We start from the raw sequence: 21630 nt of genomic DNA on the forward strand, positions 1-21630 counted from the left end.
GAGATAGGTCTATAATTGGTAACTTCTTTCTTAGAATCCACTTTATGAATTGGAACTACATTTGCTATTTTTCAGTCTTTTGGCAACTGACCAGTAGTTAATGATTTTTCAAAAATTCAATAAAAGTAAAGCGAAACTGGGTGAGCGCACTGTTTCAAAATTGTTTTTAGGAGAGGTTTTTTACCAGAGGTTCAATGCTGCTGACGCTAAGTTCGTTTAGTTGCACAAGAGAAGTGCTGCTATTCGATGATCGTGGGATGCAGCATGCATATTCAGAAAGAAGGACAATGACTGAATAAACATGATCTTCAAATGATGATATAGTGTTCCATCTGTATAAGATCGCAGTAAAGATATACTTTTAGAGCTGTGCGAATAGCAAAATTTTGGGTGCAAAGCGAATTCGAATATTGAAGTGTGAGTGCGAATTGAATAGAATATTTTTTTAATACTTCGAAGTGAAATTGCAGAAAAAAACGTTAGAGAGAATTCCTAAGCATATTCTTATGCGATAGCAACATGAAAGTGCTTCTTTTCTATAGGTGTGGGGTGGTGTTTCATAGTTGTCTTATCAAGAATGAGGCAATGTAGAGGCCGAATTCTATTTATGTACATGATTTGGTGCAACCAAAGTGTTGCCGACAACACTTTACACATGATTGGCAAAGATGCCATTTCCTCAGCCTCTCCTCCTCTTTCAACTTCTGTGGAAGCCCAACTGATGTGGCGGACAAGGGTATGCTCCCTTCAAGTCCGGAGTTCGAAATCTGCTTCGTAGACGTCGATATATAAGAACATCTGAAATTTTGGATGCTAAAAAGCTTCGGCGTCCTATTTTTCGGACTATATTTCAGGCCCGAAACAGCTTTAATTGAGCCGTCAACTCTGTCACATCTTTCATCTCCATGTTGGAACCAGCGTTTTCTTGAGTTAATACATTTGCGACCGTAGCGGAGCTTGAAAGGCAGCTTTGCCGCAATACGGGGGTGTTATGAGGTGAAGCATATTGAAAATCTAGGGACCACTTTCAATTGGACGTTGACTGCGTCTTGACAAAGTTCGACCGTAACGGAGCTTGAAAGGCAGCTTTGCCGCAATACCGGGGTGTGATGAGGTGAAGTACATTGAAAATCGAGAGACCACTTCCAATTAGACGTTGACTGTCTCTTGGCAAAGTTCGACCGTAACGGAGCTTGAAAGGCAGCTTTGCCGCAATATCGGAGTGTGATGAGGTGAAGCATATTCAAAATCTAGGGACCACTTCCAATCGGACGTTGACTGTGTCTTGGCAAAGTTCGACCGTAATGGAGCTTAAAAGGCAGCTTTGCCGCTATACGAGATTGTAATGAGGTGAAGCATATTGAAAATCTGAAGGGGTCACTTTCAATCGGACGTTGACTATTTGTTTTTGGGAAGTTCGAATAGTATTAAAATTCCAGTACGAATGGAATCGAATAGCAAACACTATTCGAAAAATATTCGAAATTTCGAATATTCGCACACCCCTATATATTTTGAGCACTGAAACTGTGCAGCCTTATATGCAGTGAAATAAAAACTAGTAAGTGGCCGGCCTGTAGCTGTTTGTTCAAATCGCATTAAAAACAGAAATACTGCCGTGGACGAGGTGAGCTCATCAAAGTGCATAAATCTCCTGAGACTCATTCTGAGACTCTTTCACACCTTTCTACGTTGCCGCCAGGCATGCTTGGTATGGATTTGAAAAGAAGAAGCTGGAAACGTTGATCAGAGAGAGAGCATAAAGAGAATGCTGGGCATCCCTGCGGGGACCAGCACTGAACGGCTCATGCAGCTGGGGATCCATAACACCCTGGAGGAGATCATTGAAGCCCAAGAGACTGCACAGCTGCTCCGACTGTCATCTACACCGGCTGGTAGGCAGGTTCTGACCGTCCTAGGTCTCGGTCCTGTGCTCATTGAGGAGCACCGTCTTCAGCTTCCGGATGATCGGCATATTGCCATCCAGGTCTCTCCCTTCCCACAGAACATCCATCCACAGCACAGCGTCGGCAGGCACAAGGCCTTCACGCTTTTTAGGAGCATCAGGGACGATCCTCGTTTGGTGTGTTTTGTCGATGCCGCTCAGTGTGGTCGCTCGGCTAGGTATTCCGTTGTCTCCGTCTATCACGTGGGTTCCATCATCAATGCTGCATCGCTTAGGGACTCTATTCCCTTGAGAGCCGAGCAGGTGGCTATAGCCATTGCCCTTTTGGATGACAGTAGGTTGAAAATCTTCACTGATTCCAGGTCGGCGGTCAGGGCTTTTGCCTCTGGTTCCACCTCTGTAAAGAAAGGGGGGTGGACGTTAGCTGCAAATCTGAAACATCATCCTTTTAAATCAGCATTCTAAATGGTTGGAATTGTGTTGATGTGAGTGTTCGATACCTACTAGATTCACCGCCATAATAAACTATGAAAACCATAATTTTTGTGTGAAAATAACTGTAATTGTGTAACCAAATTTAATTACTCACCATTTTTCTTATCATTGTTTGCAACATTAGCTAATAATAACCAGGTGGCTGCTTATCTGTTGTACATTGTTATTTGCTCCTTTTTTTCTATTTACCACCAGCTGAAATTGTATAATCTAGAGTTATTTTTTCATCATTGTGTTCTGTAGGAGTCTAAATAAATAAATGAATAAGTGAGTGAGTAAATAAGAAAATTTACTGAGCAGATACGTTTTGTAAGTTTTAATAATTAGGCATTTCTGCTTTTGTTTTATGTTTGTCACAGCCACGCAATGCACAACCTTGCAATATATCCTGCTGATATTCAGATAATCACTTATTTGACTTTTTGCTTTCCTACCATACTCAAAAATAATGGTGTGTGCTTACGCCATTACCATTTGCAAAATGCATCAACTCAAAAGATACTCGAGCTTCACAAATAGATTATTTGCTGGTGAAAGCAAAACTTAATACAGGTTCTTAAGTGCCTGAACCTTGGCTATAAAACATTGATTGATAAGCTACATAACTTCAAGGAAACTCTATTGTTAGAAAATCATGTCTTTTAGCTGTTTAGCAACTGGACTCATTTATCGTGACAACCTATTATATTTTTTTAATGTTCCTGTGTAAAATTCTGTGCTGAAATATTAGGCAAAATTATTGCATGTTTGTGCGTAGGGTCAAGGCAAAGGCTTCGTAGAGTTATGTAAGGCTTTTCAGTCGTTATATAGAGACTTTTTAGAAAAGTGATTGGCAACAATGCCACATATGCATTTGAAACTGCAAGTACTGTAGGTACAATGTATTGATAAAAAAAAGTGATAACCTATGTTATATTTACTTCTAGGCTGCTGTGGTGCCCACTTTGTTGCAAGAAGTGCTTAATAATTTTAAGGTAAGAAAATATTGATGGCCAGAAGTATGTACATTGTAATAATATTTGTATCTTTCTTGTAGCCTGGACTCTGCAGTGCTATTCAACAGCATTGTATAACAGATGTACGTAGAATAGTAAACATGTGGTGCCGCACTGATGCCTTCACGGTGAGTGCAAGCAAGAAAAGGAGGATTTTCCAGTCTGTACATTAGCTTTGCAAATGTGGTCATTCACTCAGTTATGTTCCCACACTTTCCTTCCAGAATGGCTGTAATCTTAAGGAACTTGCTCTGGAATCTGGGCATGAAGAAATCATAAGCTTGATACTTGGGGTCGAGCCATCAATGGTATGCATGGAGCACAACTGTGCTGACTGTTGGTCACACTTAAGGTGTTACCAAAGCTGATTAAGTTTACCTGCATGAGTGAATGGAGCCTATGCAGTCGCAAAATAGCCACTCTTATCAGAAAAGACTTCATAAGCCAGAAAGGATGTTAAATTAAGACTGGTGGTGACACAGCCTTGAGATTCTCTCCCAAGTTTATCATCACATGATGGATTATGACAGCTTCTACTTGGACTTCATTCTTTTTTTATTCAGTAAGGCAAGCTTCATCCCCACGAAACACGAAAGCTCTATAAAACGTTTTATAGAGGTTTTAAACGTTTTAAAGACGTTTTATAGATGCTATGTGTTTCCTGGGATCTTTACTGTCTTCACATCGCATAACTTTATTGCTACTTTAAGAGCCCAATATAGGGCTCCAGAAAAGGGGTCTAGCTGTTACATGAAAAAAAGAGAAATTGTAATACATGTGTATGTGGTGACATGTGGCCAGCAACAGCTTCCAGAAATTAAAATGAAGACGTGGCTGCCATCACGTGGTGAGGAAGGCAATTGCAGTTCTTTGCAGTTTGTGAGAAAAAAAACAAAAAATGAGCAGAAGTATGTAGTAGTGCAGACACATCGGCAATAAGCCTGAATAAGGTTACCAGTGCACCGAGTTATGTGTGAGTTAGCCCACTCTTTTTCGAAAACAGCTTTGCCTGTAGTGTTTATCAAGATTGTTGCTCATATCTCTTGTGGATTAAGGATTTCCCAAAATTTCATTGAATTTTGGTTAGCATATTGGGCAAGTCATCATGAAAATAAGAGTGCTTCACATGCTGAATAAGGTTGAGACAAGTGCTGTCAGTCACATATATTTTTTTTATGTGCAATGACTTTCTTGAGTAACATAATTTCCTTCTACTTAATAATGAAAGTAACATTTTCAAACAATATATCACCATTCTAAAGTAATTTAGTGTTGCTCACTAGCATTTCTTTAACGACTGGCAGTAATCTATGATGGGCAGAAACACTTGGTAGGTCACAGGACAAACAAGGAGCGCTAACGAAAAGCACTGCATGGTTTTTTTCCTTCATTTGTTTGTTTTAACAAATTGCTAGTGACTCAGTAACCAATACGAAGCCTTGCTCCTTCCAGCACGCAAAAATTTATATAGTTCTTTAATGCAACCAGTTAAAGCATGCCTTCATGCTGAAAGTGACTTTGTGGCATTCACTGATGGCAGTCATGTTGTATCACAAAACCTGACATGCAAATTAGATAAGTGTTTTAAGCAGCCTTCATTCAGCTAATGTGCAGTTAAACATAGCTAAGATACAGTCTTAGACCACCAGCAGCTGGTGATCTCAGTCAGACTGCACCAGCTGAAAGGTCTTTTAGTCAAGCTGTCTCTTATACTATTAGATAGTTTATTCCCTTCTTGTTCCTTCACACTCCACAAGCTTGCTTATGTGCTAACACAATACTAGGAAAAACACAGACAGAAAACATGTACAGACAAGTGATGTGCAAACTCATCTCTATGTGTTGTCTATCTGTGTTTTTCCTAGTAACGTGCTAGTGCGCAAGCAAGTGTAAAGAGCCTGCCCCATGCAGCACTCTTTCATTTTCCACCTTAGATTAAGGTTTCTTTACTGTCACTTTTCTCCCTTCTTTGTGGCTCCTCCTGTTGTGTGCTAAATTCATAATCTATATTCAGTCATGGTCATAGTGTTATCTGTAGCTCATTATGTCACACTGTGGCACATTATGTCTTGGAAGAAGTCTGGTACCAAGTGGTAGCAGGCTTCTGGCTTCAAGTGTTACAGAGAGTGTAACATGCTGCCAATTTTTTTATTCTTCTTGACCTGTGAGCTTTGTATCATAATATTACACTTATTTTTGAGTTCCATTTACAAAAGCATTTCTTATGAAGCAGATATTATACCTATGCCTCAAGCACCTATGTCCAAAAACACTACACCTCGAAATGTTGTGTACTTCCAAATTCCCAACCATAACTCTGTATACTGTTGGTAACACTTTTAGTAGGTTTTTAGCTTCGAATGAGTAGAAGTGACACAAGTATGTTGCAGCGCCTAGTCCATCATGTCCTTGCAAGAAAAGTTGAGAAAGTAAGAGAGCTCCTGTCTATGGAACGGGCAAGTTTGAACCTGGATCTTCGAAATATGGTAAGTGTATACCCTATGAATCAGTGGTGTAAGCGGGAGGTTCAGCCCATGAAACACAAAGCCTCTATAAAACGTTTTATAGAAGTTTTTAAACATTTTAAAGACGTTTTGTAGAGGTTTTTTGTTTCATGGAAAATTCTCCCAAAATTTTCCGATGTGATCCCTCCACCTCCTATTTTCTTCATATAGCAGAAAGGAGGTGCGCTGTTAAGTGTAGCCAGTGAGAGTGGGGAAGCATTATTGGATGAAAGATGAAGGTTGAATGTGAAAGCCAGTTTGTGTACAGTTACCTGTCCCAAGGGGATGAGGAAAGAAAAGTGGGGGGGGGGGGGTTACCTCCCAGTAGTGTTAGGATTAAAGTCAGCTGGAAGCAATAACTGGTCAGCAGTAGTAAGCAAGAAACACTTAAAATATTGGTGAAAAAATGATCTGAGAGGAAATTGATATAGCACTGAAGTCGTTTCAGGGATAGGTATATAACTGTAAAATATGGAGATAGAGATTATAATGAGGAATGAAAAAAAAAAAGGAGAAATATGCGTAATGCCAGACCGCAGTGGATGCAGAAAACCAAATATTTGATTAGACCCAGCTGGTAAAGTGTCTATTTCTTACTCATTTCAAAAGGTACTCCATTAAATATCATCAATCATCATTGTTCTATGCGAGTAGCCTATTCAACCCCCCCCCCCCCCCCTTCCCTCGCTGTGTCTCATACACACAAATTGTTTTTGTCATTGTGTCAAGAACAAATGGGCAAAGAGTGTGGCATGCACGCCTGGCTATGCATTCTCATCAGGTTGCTTATGATTGCGAAAGAACTACTTTTGTTTGTGGTTGTAAAAAATGAAAAAGATAATTCTTCTATCCATACTGGCAACAGCTGAGAACTGAACATTCGGCTGGTAAGAGGTGATGGTGGTGGTAAAATGAAGAGGAAACAGTATATAGCAGGAAGCACATCAGGGGGGGGGGGTAAGGGGGGTCTATAGCATAGTATTTACGAAAATGATTACCGGAGCCATTTACTCTTGACAATCCTTGTCTCATGCAGGGGCACTCCGCCTAGTGGGCATGAATAGGGGGAAAAAACAAGAGAGTAAGAGGCACAGGCCGATGAACTGTTGTAAAGAGAGTAAGATTACTGAAGTTTTCAGAGGACCCCGACCTTGTTCATATCCAGTGTCAAGAAGTCAGTCGAAAAATGTTTGTTAAGCCAAAAAGCCCCTTTGGACCCAACTTGTACCCAACGCTCATAGTGAAGATACAACACAAGGTACATGTCAAGAATACGGTACGGGAAGACACGGAAGATACATGTATGATATGTTAATAAGACAATATAGCAAATAGTATATGTATGTGTATCCAAGCTTTAATCGTACTGCAATAACAATGCAAACATCATGCCAACCACCATATACAGATATCTTGGACAGTTCCTGTTCAGGAAAGCTTTGCTCAACGGGGTGTTGAATTGCCACCAAATACGCTGTCTGGTGTGAACAAAGGCACGTAGCACTGTAGCACACGTAAGAAACAACATCAAGCCAGGCCTGAAGCTAAAGAGGGACTAAAGTTTATTCAGAGATAGCGCGAATGTCAGGAGGGCTTGAGAGAATGGCCATTGGAGGCACACTGTGGCATCCCATGCGAAACGAAAACTGCTTCAGAGTCAACATTGGTTCCAAGATTAGCAACAACTGAAATGCGTAAAACCACAAGGGGGATGCTGCACTTTCAAGCATTTTTTTTTTATTTTTGATATATTATTATGAAACTTGCTGAGTTTATGTATATTTGTGTGACGGTTTAAAGTATGCAATTATTTTTCTAGTACAGCATGTAGATTTAAAATATCAAACATTTCATGTGTCTAATTGTGAACAAGGTTTTTCCTAAACCACAAGAGTTGCAAAGTAAATCAGTGTATCATAATAATCTGTAATGAGAACTGTATGCAGTAAAACAAGAATGGAAGCTCTAAACTCGTTCAAACAAAAGATGGTATGTTGAACATTCGTGACTTAAATCCCAGCTTGACATCAGCTCATTAGCTAGCCGGTGAGAGGTGCTTTTTTTAATGGATGCAGTATGCGAGTCATGATCCCCCCTAAAGAAGCAATTTGAGGGAGTTCGAAAAAAAAAAAAAAGAACTGAGCTCTTCCTTCCATTTGCTTGCCGCAGCCAAAGGCAGCCACGTGCTTTTGGCTGCTGAACTGAAGTGGAATGGAAGTTCAAGCTGTCGCTAACTGTTTTGCTACCCCATATAAAGCCTCTGGTTCCAACACCTGTATCACTCAACAGTACAAGGCAGTTCCTACACCATGTGCAGTGTTATTAGATGAAAGGCTCATCAGCAAAGGCCTTAGAGGAGCACTGACACAAAAATTTACATCTTGTTTTATGTTGGAATAAGTAGCTAATGACCCACTTATCATGGCTGGAAACCTTGTGAGCTCGAGCGTGCGATGATTAATTTGGAGACGGTTTTATAGCGCCGAGTCACAGTTTCGGTTTGAAAGAGCACCGAGCGAGGCGGGACCCAGAATTGTTTTCATGTAAACAAACCTGACTATGTGCGCACCAGGCCCACATTTTGGTGAAGTAGGTGTTTTTCTCAAATAGTCAAGGTTTTCAGTAAGTGCCCCCCCCCCTCCCCCGAAAAGAATTCCTGGCTACGGGCCTGGTGCGCACACAAAACCACATTCACATGAGCACCGCGTTGACAGCCCTTTCCAACAAAGGCTCCCTGGGTGCTGCCATAATCCCCTCTGGGATGTTGTAAATATGCGTGACCGCCCAAAAATGCACTGCCAAGGCAAGGACATCAGCAAGGATCATGGCAGCCAACACAAACTCGTGATGCAAGTGCCTGTTGGTTGTTTACATTAAAACCAAGTTAGTGCTGATGTCGTGAGGTGGGGCGTTTGGTGTGCAGTTGTGCAACGTGCAATTTAAAATTGATTTTAAATATGTTCTAGGCAATATTAGCCATGCATATTTTGTAGATAATGCATGTGTGTGCACATGAATATATCCCACAAATTATCTTGCCTTCAGAATTTTGTGTCAGGACTCAGTACTCCTTTAAACGCTTGAAGCTGTCCTTAGCATGTGGCCCAGATGGAATCTCCACCGCCATTGTAAAGTCTTATGGCAGTCTATTTGAGTACTGACAACAATATTTAATAGCTGTTTAGTAGCTGATATTTAATATTCACTTTCCCTGGCATGTGGAAAACAGGTGTCTCTAATTATCGTCCTGTTTCTCTTCTTTGTGCACCATCCAAGATCTTTGAGCTTGCTCTTCACAATATATATTGTCTTTTAGTGTGAAGAACTCGTTGGTTCTGAATCAATATGGATTTCTCTCTGTTCACTCAACTATCACAAGTCTTGCTGGTTTCATGATTTACATCTCCATGCGTGTACTTCAGAGAAGGCAGGTGGACACTAATTACTGTTACTTTAGCAAGCCTTTTGACTTAGTTAATCACACACTGCTTATGGTTAAGCTTATGCACTTTGACAGTGATACAGGCACGTAGGCAAGGGGGGGGGCCCGGGCCCCCCCCCGAAATTCGTCCAGCCTTTTATGTTCCCGGGCAATTCTTTTTTCTTTTTGCCATGAAAAGACTTTCTTTCGAATATTTAGGCCTTGGGCCCCCCCTGAAAAAAAATCCTGGCTACGTGCCTGCAGTGATACTTCAGTTGTCAGCCTCCTCCACAGATATCTTATTGATAGATCATGTTATGTTACCGTAGAAGGCCAAACATCTTTGTTCAAAGCAATGAGTGCAGTCCCTCAAGTGTCAGTATTAGGCCCACTCCTCTTTAAAATTTTTGTTATGACCTTTCTTTCACCATTATTCATCTTTCCTTGCACATGCCAACAAAATCAAGATATTGATGATGACTAGAGACCGGATTTTAGGCAAATGCCTATTTTGTTCACTGCGCTGCTATCGCGCCATTTTCATATATGAGCATAAATTAGAGGTTAAGAAGGGCTTTTATAGTGTTTTTATAGTGCCTATAAGTACCTATTTTTGGCGTGCGTGCCTAAATGCTTACAAATGCCTATAAATGCCTATTTTCAAAATTGGCGCTTATATGAACGCTTCTTAGTCCCAAGTTTCGCTCCCGGGTGCTGTTTGAGACCGTTATTCATGTTACCGCGTAAGATTGACTGTTGGGAACTATGAGGTTCAACCTAGTCTTCTAGTTCAACCAACCAAAAACCGCTACAGCAGTGAAGCGGGACATGCCGGTGAGCATTTGCCGCCGCGCTGACATGGCTCGAGCGGTTGGCGAATGCGAAACCGCGGAGAGACGTCAGCGGAAAGGAGAGTGAAGAGCGAAAAAACTATGTGAAATATATGATGTGTGCGCAGCTTTTGTTTTGTTTGTAATGTACTTTTTAAGGTGTTCACTGCGGTAGCGTAGCCAGAAATCGTTTTCAAAAGGGGGGGGTCAACCATACTTTTTATATGTTCGTGCAAGCGTTTGTATGTGTGCGTGTATATACACACACGCAAAACTGAAAAATTTAGGGAAGGGGGAGGTTGAACCCCCCGCCTCGCCTGATTACGCCAGTGGTTCACTGCCAGGGGAGAAGTTGGCTCTACTCAATTCAACCCGGCCAACAGGAGGAATCCCTCCCTCCTGGTCTTTTAGCAATCTGGCTGTCTGCTCCTGCTCTGCACATTTCAGTCATGCCAGAAAAACACTCAGGAGTGTGTTGATTTGACAGTGGACACCAGGCCCGTAGCCAGGAATTTTTTTGGGGGGGGGGCACTTGCTGAAAGCCTTGACTATTTGAGAAAAACGCCTATTTTCATTATTTATTTTCGGTAAAACACCATGTATCATAAAAATTTCGGGGGGCCCCCCCCACCCTGGCTACAGGCCTGGTGGACACTTCACTCACTCTGCAGAACAGGGGAGGGCGAACCGTGCGGGACAACGCAGGCTATGTTCGAATGTTGGCGCCTTTGTCCCATCTTGAGCAATAACATTTTTGTTTTCCTGTCGTAGATGGAGGTCGCGCACATATTCGTTTGAAATTATCTGCATTTATGTGAAAATTTATTGCGCCTATATTTACGATTTTGGAAGCCTAAAACATTGTTTTGCCTGCCTATTTTTGGCACCTAAAACGAGCTTTTTTAGTGCTTAAAAATCCGGCCTCCAATGATGACCATCAGTTCTTGCTGTCTGATTTGTTTTCTTTTTCTGAGTGGTATATGATTAGTCATGACTATCGCTTGCAAAATAGCAGGCATATAATTTTCCTACTCTGTTACTTGTGTAAGGTTTGCGAGATCAATGGTCTCGGTGCTCTCTTTGATACATTCTTACACTTTCCTGCTCACACTAAGCGCATTGCTATCCACGGCCTTTGCTCTGTTGGCTCCGTTGCAGACTATAGAAAGCATCTCCAATACCAGTTTCCAAATTTTATGCAACAATTTATCTTCCCCAACTTGAATATGTGTCAGTGATCTGGAGTGGCACCATAGAGAAGGTCCAGAGAAAATTCCCGAGCATATATACATAATCTTCGCCTTCCTAGGAATCACTCTGGATCTTGTTCTAGCACTGTTGGATTTTGGTCGTTGCCGTTACTTCACTGCCAGTGAAACTGTGCTGATCTGTTATGCTTTTAACAGCAGAGCTGCTTGTGGTGAGCATTGGTCCGTGACGAGTGAACAGAAATGATTATCATCATGAACCGGCACGCGCTCTGTTCACCCTCTTGTTCCTTCCTCTTCATCTTCTGCTTCACTCCCAGAACACGTGCGCCAATTTGTCCGGCGTGGGATGCAATAACTCTCATGGGAGAAAGGATGAGTACAGAGAGATAGAAAGAAAGAGAAACAGAAAAATTCTTGGCGAAAAAAATTTCTCGGCGAGGCGGGACTTGAACCTGTGTATCCATGATTCGGAGTGTCTTAACGACTTGGCTATCCGGGCACGCTACTAGAGCATAGAATAGCATTGTATAGTACAGTATAGTATAGTAAGCGGGTGGGAAGGGGAAATTAGGGTGAGGAAGAGGGAAAGGGGAGGCATGTCCATGATTTGAAGGCGAGCGTCTTAACGACTTGGCTATCCAGGCACGCTAGCAGAGCATAGAATAGCATTGTATAGTGTAGTATAGTAAGCAGGTAGAAAGGGGAAATTCGAGTGAGGAGGAGGGAAAGGAGGAGGGGAGAAAGTAAAGCATAGCATATAAAGAATGAGAAAGAGAGAAATAGAGAGAAAGAAATGCAGAAGGAGAAAGAAAGAGAGAGAGATAGAAAGAAAGAGGAAGCAAGCGAGAAATAGATAGAAACAGAGAAGGCCGCCCAGCTCTGCTCTTCCTTCAGGCTTGGCACCACTAGTGTGAAGCTGCTTATAGTTTTTTTCAAACTTCTTCGTGGTATCGTCACCTGCCTTGAACTGTTCATCTGTACTGTTTTTTCTATTTACACACAAGATAACTAGAGACCACAGACCCTTTCATGTACTTGCCTGCCGCTGCCAACACTAAAACATTCACAGAACATATGCTGATTTTCTTGATCTCGATGTTTTTCATAACTCGCAGTCATTGTTTTTTCCTGAGCTTTGCACTGTTTCAACAGTTTCACACATTGCATGAGACCTTATCTACTCCTTTATCTTGTTAGCCTACCTAAGTGCTTTGTTGTGTGTGAACTGTCTTTCTCATTATTGAGCTTCTATATTTCTTGTGTTGTGATAATGTGTTTTTCCATGTCATTCTGATTTTTTTCCTTGATATAGACATTTAGGGTTGTCTATGGGCACCTTAAAGAAATTATTATTATTATTATTATTATTATTATTATTATTATTATTATTATTATTGTTATTATTATTATTATTATTATTATTATTATTATTATTATTATTATTATTATTATTATTATTATTATTATTATTATTATTATTCATCCAGTGACTTCCTACTGAAACCAACCAAATGACCTATTGAACTCCATCACGATCGCTTAGCAAAAAGGGAGAAAGGGAGTCAGACTAATATGGAGACAAAAGACAATGTTGGCTTCGTAAGATTATAACTACCAAACATATTAAAACACAAAGGTGCATGACCTTAGTCTGCTAGTTCAACTTTCAAGGTCAGAAAGCTTTGTCTGTAACAGTCTTAACTGACACTACCGTAAAATCCCGAGCAAGTGTGCCCTCTACAGTGAAGGATGATTCGACAAGATTCGGAGGGGAAGCCCTTGCTCGGTCATGGATCAAAATTCAAGATGGTGGTGGAAGAGCCACTAAGAATAAAGAATGCACACCCATGCTTCTAATAATGTGCTTTATTGAATGTGCATGTATTCATCGTTTTCATTCGTCCTCGTTGGGCAAATAAAAACACTGAATGAAGCAGTGACTATGGCGGGAGGCGAGAAGAGGCCGCGTATTTGAAATCTCCCGAAGAAGGGAGGGGGGCGCTTGCTCGTGTAGGAGCGCTTGCTCGAGATTTTACGGTAAGCCTATATATTTCCCTCAGCCTATTAGCAAGCACTATTACATTTACATTGTATATATGCACAGGTACAAATTGCCTATACACTAATAAGTGGCCAATGAAAATTCCAAATGGACTTACAAAAAACCAATAATTATACAATACAAAGGTAAACTACTATCAAGCTATATATACATCGAACTCAACTATTGCATTAATACAAAGCTGTATTTTAAATTTCATTAAGGTGGGCTCAGTATTTGGGTTAAGTTTAACATCAGCAGCAGCACAGTTTTCTTCTTTGCTGGACTACAGGACACACAATGCATGTTGCACTTTCAGAGTGACCGTGGTGCTCCAATCCTCTTCTACGCCATTGCTAATAAAGATGTAGACATTGTGAGGCTTCTTGTGTCAGCAGGCTGCCACATCTTCACACTTATGCGTGATGCAGACAATGTAAGTGACAATATGTCTTGATATTGAAAGTTTATACAAGTATAACTTTTACGTGTTTTTGTCCATGTGCAGCAGGAGATACCCGTTCTATTCTCTGCTCTTACCATGGATATGAGCCCTGAATTGGCCAATGCATTGATGCCAAAAGATTTGCCAAGTCAGCAGCAAGTCATCAGAAGACTTTTGTACAAAGTGAGGGCGTTATAAATATACTTAAAGTTTTGAGCATTAAAATGCATTCCTCTCCCTTGAAATGTACAGAGCAGGACAATCTTGGAAGTTGCTCTTGAGAATAGAATACCGCCAGCGACATTTGAAATCCTTATATATCGTGGAGGTGCTGAGCTGCTGGCTGGAAGAAACAAGGTAACAATACAATCATATCATCCGGCAATTTCACAGTGTCTATTCAGGAGCAAGCAACTGTATAAATACTTTTAATGATTATGGTGTTGTTATCTGTTTTATTATAGGACAACAAGACAGTGAGAGACATTGCTCAGCATGCTGCACAGCATGAATATGTCAAAGCAGTTGATAACGTAAGTTCCTAAGTTATGGTCATGTGCCATCATTAAAAAGTTGAGCGATCATTAAAAAGTCAATTTCTTTTGTAATTGTTTTGAAACATCCAGGTTGTTAGGGAATGGGTGAAAGATCCCACAAGTTACCCAGATCAGAGACAGGTACTAGCCTTATGTGGGTACGACCACATTACAGACCTTTTTTCCAGAGTAAGAATCCTGAAAATCATAGCATTAGTGAATCCTATAATTTTCAACCACTTACATTTTTGTTCCTCCAAACAGGACTCCTTCATGCAGTTGACACATGATACTGTAGAGTACCTGGAAGGTGTTGCGGATCATCAGGTGTGGTATATGTTCTAGTACTTAAAACAAGGGGTGTGCGAATAGTGAAACTTCATCTCGAATCGAATTTGAATCGAATAGTGCCGAATAGTGACCAAAAATATCAAATATCAAATAGTATATTTGCACGAAACGTGTACCGCCATTTACGGCAACACAAAGGAAAAAATCACTGGCGCTACGGTATGGGCGTCGGCAGGATTTTGCCTTGGTAGGTGCAAACCCGTGTTACATCGCGGCTGGGGGAAGGGGGGGGGGGGAGAGAGAGAGAGCTGCCATAGCATGGGTGGGGGGCAAGTGCCGGTGTGGCTTGAGGGGGGCAGGTGCCCCTTTTGCACCCCCCTGCCTACGCCCATGCGCTACGGCATGGCGACAGCTTTATTACATGCTTGTTCGGGAGCTTTTTTTTTCCCAGCTTTTATAGGCGCGCAAGCATGTTTATAGAGGCCGCCATTCCAGTAAGCAGCGCCACTCCTAACCTCCTAACGGCTAACAGAAGGGGGTACGGTAGCTAGATTTTTCTCCTATGGTAGCGTAATACAGCTCATCTTAAAATGGTAATGTTGTGCTTCATCGCAATGGGTGCTGTGAGCCTAAAAACCTTCGGGCGCCCGTTCACAGCAGCGTTTTAATTGTGCACAAGAACGATGGGAGTTTCTGAACGAACGGTGCGGTGTGGCACTGGCGACTGCACAGCGTAAACAAATTTTCACATGTGAAGCCAATCAACGAGGGCTTTGCGGGCCAAAGCCGGGATGTTTTACGGTGCTTGTGGCACAAGTGACCGAACTACACAAGAAGTCCGTGGATTCATTTCAGAATTGAAGTTGTGAAGGGCTTCACAGTTATCTCACGTGTCCTTTTTTTTTTACGTACACAAATGACATAATCTCCTTTAAAATAAACATGCGTTCGCTTTTGAATCAGGATATTGATGATAGTTTTAACAAAAGGCCTACTGCAACGACGTTAGCGTTAGCTTTAGCCATCCCACCCTAACCAAGTTGCACCATTGGCCTTTGTCGCGTTTTAGGTATTCATCCTGTCGAATTATTCGAAACTTCGAATACTAGCCATTCGAATTCGAATTCGAAACCTGAATATTCGCACACCCCTACTTAAAACACAAGACAGAGTGCAGAATGACATATTTGAGATTCCTTCGAAAAAAAAAAACAAAAAGAGAGATTTAAAGCAAAACTGAAGAACAACGCTGAGTCAGTTCATACTGGCAAAGTATCTTTTCAACACTCTAATTTAATTTTACTGGGCTATATATATATATATATATATATATATATGACGAAGGCTGAGCCCACGGCCGAAACATCAAATAAAGCTTCTTTTCACTTGTGCGTCAAACAGTTACTCAGGCTATTTTGTATTTTACTATTAATGAAATCATTAATTACATTTAATTACACAACTATTTAATTACTGCTCTGAAGACCCAAACCATGAGTGCAGCCTTGTAAAAATTTTCAGAAACCACCGATTTAATTGTTTCCTGTATGATATGGCTCACATAGTCCTCTTTTTTTCGTTGCAAAGAAAGCACGCAAAATATAAAAAAAGTCATGTGACGAAGTTCTCGTGCACTGAGATGCTGCTCTCAAGCGTGCCACAGGTGAACCAGGTCACCTGCAGGTCACCTGCAGCATTATCTGGGTGCTTTATCACCTCAGCACCGCTCTAGCATGCATTTGCACCATCACCCTACTAAAGCTGGAGGCCCAGACGCTGGCCACCATTAAAACACTCTGCTGCATCCCCCTAGCAACAGTCTTGCTGCTGGCAACCTCGTTCACCAATTGCACGCTTGAGAGCAGCATGATACCAGTGCACAAGTGCTCTATCACGTGGCTTTTTTTTTCAGATTTAGCATGCTTTCTTTGCAAAGCAGAAAAAAGGACTACATGAGACGTATCGTACCGGAAACAATTCAGTCGGTGGTTTCTGAAGCTTCTCTACAAGTCTGCGTTCATACCTTTGGCAATGAGCGAGTAATTGAAAATTTGGGTAATTAAACATAACTAATGACTCAATTAGGGGGAAAATAAAAAATAGCTGGAGTAACTATAGGCTAGTGTGAATAGTGTGCTTTTGGTTGAATTCGATTCCCAAGTTTTGCAGGACAACTTGTATGTACACATACACACACGCACACACAGAGGGTGTTTCACGTAACTAGAAACAAATATTTAAAAAAAAGGTGTCTCACTGCAACTGAATGAAACCGATGACATATTGTTTGCCATCATATGGTGCTCGTTCGGGTGTTTTTTATAGTATTTAATTAGTTAATTAACAAAGATCAATTATGCAAAATTTTTGTTATTCACTTTGGGGCCGATTGCGTTTTGTTAGGTTGTATAGGGCATTCCAAAATGAGCGATTCAATTTTTTGTGGCAATGTACATACCGTATGGTAATTTTTCCAGTATTTAAAGAAAGACCGCAAAGTACAAAATAAAACATGACTGTGCTTGTGTGCTGCCATACTGCAGCGCTGTCAAACATGCTTCGAGCAAAACAGATGGTGCGCAGACCGTGGCGAAATGAGCAGCCACAGCTGTAGGCATTGGTTTCCCAGTGCGTCAGCATTTTTGGTGGCCGCACACGGCAAGTAAGCGCTGTCATTCCTGATAAGCAATAGATTGATGGTCTGCGCATGCAAGTGGAGCTACTTTTCTATGGGTGACTGTATGTGATATGTTTATTGTCTGAAGTATGGGCAAAAAGCAGCATGGGAGTTCGTTGTTCTCTGATTGAGACTATATAACCAGTCAGCATATTTTACATATGTACAAACCTTTCACCTCAGGATTTTTCATTGCTCTCTCAGGGACATCTAGTAGTTTTTAAAGAAATTCTAAAGATGTGCACAATATACACAAAATGGATGTGCAGCAGGCATAGGTTACACAGGATATTTTCTGTAACTTGTAGTGCACTTATAATAGACTTAATTATTTTACTTAGCAGAATTTTAAACTGTGCAAAGAGGACAGGATGAAAACAGGAACACAGATGCACACACAAAGCGCAGATTCCTTGCTTCGGTATATTCTTTTAAATAAGCTGTCTTTCTAAGCAGACACATCACTGCCTCAGTCATTCTCAGAAGTTTCACCAAACTGTAATGGTATAATAACGGTATATGGTGACCTCTTATGATAACAATCAAGACAGCATGACGTGGAGCATTTAGCCAGTCAGTCATAAGTGCTTCATAAAACCCAGTAGAAATGTTCAATGGTTACTTTGGTAGGAGTTAACTCTGTTGTCTCAGCCAGTGGTGATGCTATGTCATGACAGCATCATGATTGTCAGTTTCCAGAAAGCAGTAAATGTTAAGATATTCATGACCATCTAAGCTAAAATACAACATTGTTCTCGATGACAAAGATTTTCACAAAAATTATGAGATACAATATTAGAGATCTCGTAGAGCTTAAAACTAAAACAGTTCACTCAGGCAAAATACAAAAGTGGCAAATTGTGCTGCTTTTCATAATGGTGCTAACCCTCTGTCATTGTTTGTAGGAACAGATTGCCGAGCTTTCAAGAGCTGTTGAGGATGGAAACTATGAAAGATTTGAAGAATTAAGAACATACAGTTCTGCAGTGTTCAGAAGAAATATATGTTGGGAAGCATGTCAAAAGGCAAGTAGGTGGTCAGTATTAAGGAAGTTATTTTTCCAAATACATTCGTGGTGACCAGTTGCCCCTCATATGGTGGTAAGAATGTTTTGACGTATGCATCAAAGAAAGCGCTGATTGCGCCTTTCTACACATATTGTCCTGAACTTTTGCAGCAACTACCATTTGTTTCTAAATTTTCCCAAGTGGTGACACAAGTTGAAAATCAGTAGCACCCTGTTATAATAAACCAGTCAATATCAAGGCAAAAATAATATGAAATGTATTATGCAGGCAGTGAAAGTACTGCCACACCCTAAATATTGTTCATGCTAGCTGGTATTTTCTGTTTAAGTTACTAATGCAGTAATTGCTGGACACGAAATATATGGATACATACTGGTAAGAGTAGCTAGCCATTATAGCTCAAATTATTCCAATAAATTGTCCTACTAGTGTCAAGCTCGTGGTATGCTAACATTAAATGCCTAGAGCATGAAATTAGCCCAGTTGCTCCTTTATGGGTGCATGTTTCCTGGATGTAATTGTTAGGCCACTGGTGCTCTTAAAGGGGCACTGCAACACCTTTCTAAGCAATAATACGATAACGTTCCTCACTGTTGGACTGTCTTATGGATCACTGGCGCAAAAAATTTGTCGAGCTACAGCTACAAATTGGGGAGGGAGGGAGGAGAATGGGTGGCCATGTGGCAAGGCCCTACCCAAACGTTGCTCATGGCCTTGAGCATTTTCTCCTCTTTATTTCTTTGAATGCATCGGCCACTACTTCTGGGTCAGATGTGTATGACACTGGCATATGGTGGCGGTTGCACCCCGTGGTGGCTGCAGCACCTACTCGACAGAGCAGGAGCGACGCACAGGTGTCGTGCTCATGTGTGAGCTTTCTTGCTGCAGTCTAACTGCGCTATGTGGCACTCAATACGAGTTGCAACACGATGGCCATGGTTAAAGGGGCCCCAAGCCTACAGTGTAACTCCGGCAAACGTGAAATTGATTTTGGAAATACCAGTAGTCAGAACAGTGTTTATGTCACTGATTGTTTACTATGTTGGCGCTGCCGTGCAGTGTTGGCACCACTTTGACCACAGGCAGCATGTTGCAGCTCATATTGGGCGCGACTGTACTTGGTGTACACAAGCTTGACCGACAGATTGTAGCCAAATCCAGGTTGCTCATTTCAAAGTGCTCTCAATAATATAAATAGGAAGCAATGTCTGGCAAGATGTCCAGCTTGTAGGATGCGTAGATGTGAGCTAGCATGCCCTAGCAAATGTACTGATAGTTTTGAAGACGCAAGCGATGCATCGGTGAGTACTATCATAGCAGGCTCAGTATGAGGCAAGCAACGAACTCAAGTATGGAGTGCTTGAAGGAACACACCTAAGCTGCTTGCTGCCTCACGTGGAGAAAACGGAGAAAATGTAGGAGAAAACGAAACATTAAGCAGGCGGTGTACTGATCAACACTAGAAGAGCAAACATGAAATATTTTGGTTTTTTAATTGCGGATATGTATATTCTTCATTTATTTAACTAAAGATTAAAAATAACACTAATCCCAAGAAATCTTTTCGCAGTCATGAAGTCAGCCAGTATGTACTTGTTAGGCGTAGTTGGTGATGACGTTGCGAAGGAAAGAGCAAGTGGTTTTTGGCCGTCTCCAACATGAAATTGTAAATTCTGTGCTGCCTGCAGTGGAGTATTTGGTTCATTTTTTCACACGTGCTTTGACTGAAGGTCCAGAAACTGAACAACATGCTGAATAAGTGCAATGCCTTTCAAAAAATGTGGCCCAATAAAATAGAGCTATAAAAGAGTGCAACATTTACTTTCTCAGTTCCCTCCCAAATGTAGGTTTCTCTCAGATGGGCTGCTGCTGACAGCAGTGCTCTGGCTATTGTTCCTTTCTTTCTCCTTGCCACAGTTCACTTATGTGAGCCCTTTTTAGGCTGGTGTTTCACAAAGCCACTCAACAGGGTGGTGACAGGATGAATGCATCACCCATTTTCTAAAAGACCTGGAAAGGTATACATGCTTGTGCTCAATGGCTGGTATCTATGTGCTGTTGAGCTCAGTGTAAGGCCATCAGCGATAAACCTAGATGGATGGTGCAAAAGCAACAAGGTTTTGAAAAATCACATGAGATGGAACGTTATTTATTGCTGTAGGTTTTCAGCTGCATGCTGCAGAATGGCATTTGGCTTCCATGATTTCAGCAGAATTCAGTGCAGATTGCAATTGTTTTCTTACATTGAGTAAGTGTTTCGGTGCCCTCTTAATCCTTTGCGGTTTGTTGTCAGGTGCCTCCCAACAACACAACACCGCTGCAGCGGTCCGTTGTCAGGCACTGCCAGACAAACTCTTTCGTGGTTGATTTACACATACATTTTCTCGCATGATGCATAATCTCTAAAAGAGTAAGGAAACTTCTTTTACTTGAGCTTTGCATTTTTTAGTTTTGGACTGGAACAGTTGGAAGGTGGGTAAAGGTTTTGGACTGCAAAGGGTTGATTTAATCGGGCTTACTTAATGGGCTACTTTGTAGGACTCGAACCATAGAGAGGCATTCAAATCATGACTTATACTCTCATATAAAACCAAAGTTATTGGAATCTTATTTTACTGCATTACAAAAGGTAAACTTTGACCTCTTTAAAAGAAGTGACACCACCCAGAATGTGTCAGAAGATGTTAGTGTAAATGAAAATAGCATGAATTATAGTGAGAGAATCGATCATGCTGTACCCAATTTAGGTAGGAATTATAATTCTAAATTTGCAAAGAAAGTCACAAAAGTTAAGTTTTGCCATCTTGCAAGAAACCATAGTACTGTGCGATGGAGAATTTAAAATACTGTATGCAGTTGCCTATTACTTAGTGACACCATACTTACTACTTGAAACTACAGTCATTATATTACACAAGCATTTCCACTTTATGCTGTGCATATTACATGGTAAAAAAAGTTGATGCTGTCAGTCAGCACTGCCTTTGCGTGCAGAACTTAAGCCCCTAGATTTTTTAGGCTAGCAGAAAAAGAAAAGTATCAAAGGACATTAAGTGGAACAGGAATCGCATGATGTCCTGTGACATCCCTCATTGCACGGCAGAGCACTTTAGTGCTTTTTTTACAAGTGCAAGTGGGTATATGGAGTTCTGTGGATTCCCTGTGAGGTAAAAATGAAGATTAACTAATTCTGCAATAAAGTTCTGTCTGCTGTATGTAAATATTACTACCATATCCTGCCATTTCCCCC

The 21630-nt window shown here is 41.1% G+C and overlaps 1 protein-coding gene across 6 annotated transcripts in view; it reads left to right on the plus strand.

Annotated features, from left to right (window-relative positions):
- Positions 1-21630, plus strand: part of LOC119406706 (uncharacterized) — a 30441-nt gene that overhangs the window by 2997 nt on the left and 5814 nt on the right. For 4 of the 6 annotated variants that reach the window (XR_007417515.1, XM_049419138.1, XM_049419148.1 and 1 more), the window contains 11 exons: positions 3328-3375; positions 3438-3524; positions 3621-3704; positions 5787-5882; positions 13723-13839; positions 13912-14031; positions 14101-14205; positions 14313-14381; positions 14475-14573; positions 14649-14711; positions 18258-18381. Coding sequence is in view for 5 of the 6 variants with exons in the window: in XM_049419138.1 (XP_049275095.1) it covers positions 3328-3375; positions 3438-3524; positions 3621-3704; positions 5787-5882; positions 13723-13839; positions 13912-14031; positions 14101-14205; positions 14313-14381; positions 14475-14573; positions 14649-14711; positions 18258-18381 (1012 nt within the window). In the remaining variant the exon portion in view is untranslated. The remainder of the gene's footprint in view (positions 1-3327; positions 3376-3437; positions 3525-3620; positions 3705-5786; positions 5883-13722; positions 13840-13911; positions 14032-14100; positions 14206-14312; positions 14382-14474; positions 14574-14648; positions 14712-18257; positions 18382-21630) is intronic. The other 2 variants (XM_049419140.1, XM_049419143.1) reach the window with 2 other exon arrangements.

The sequence above is a fragment of the Rhipicephalus sanguineus genome, chromosome 1 (genome assembly GCF_013339695.2).
Source record: "Rhipicephalus sanguineus isolate Rsan-2018 chromosome 1, BIME_Rsan_1.4, whole genome shotgun sequence".
Classification (NCBI taxonomy): Eukaryota; Metazoa; Arthropoda; class Arachnida; order Ixodida; family Ixodidae; genus Rhipicephalus; species Rhipicephalus sanguineus.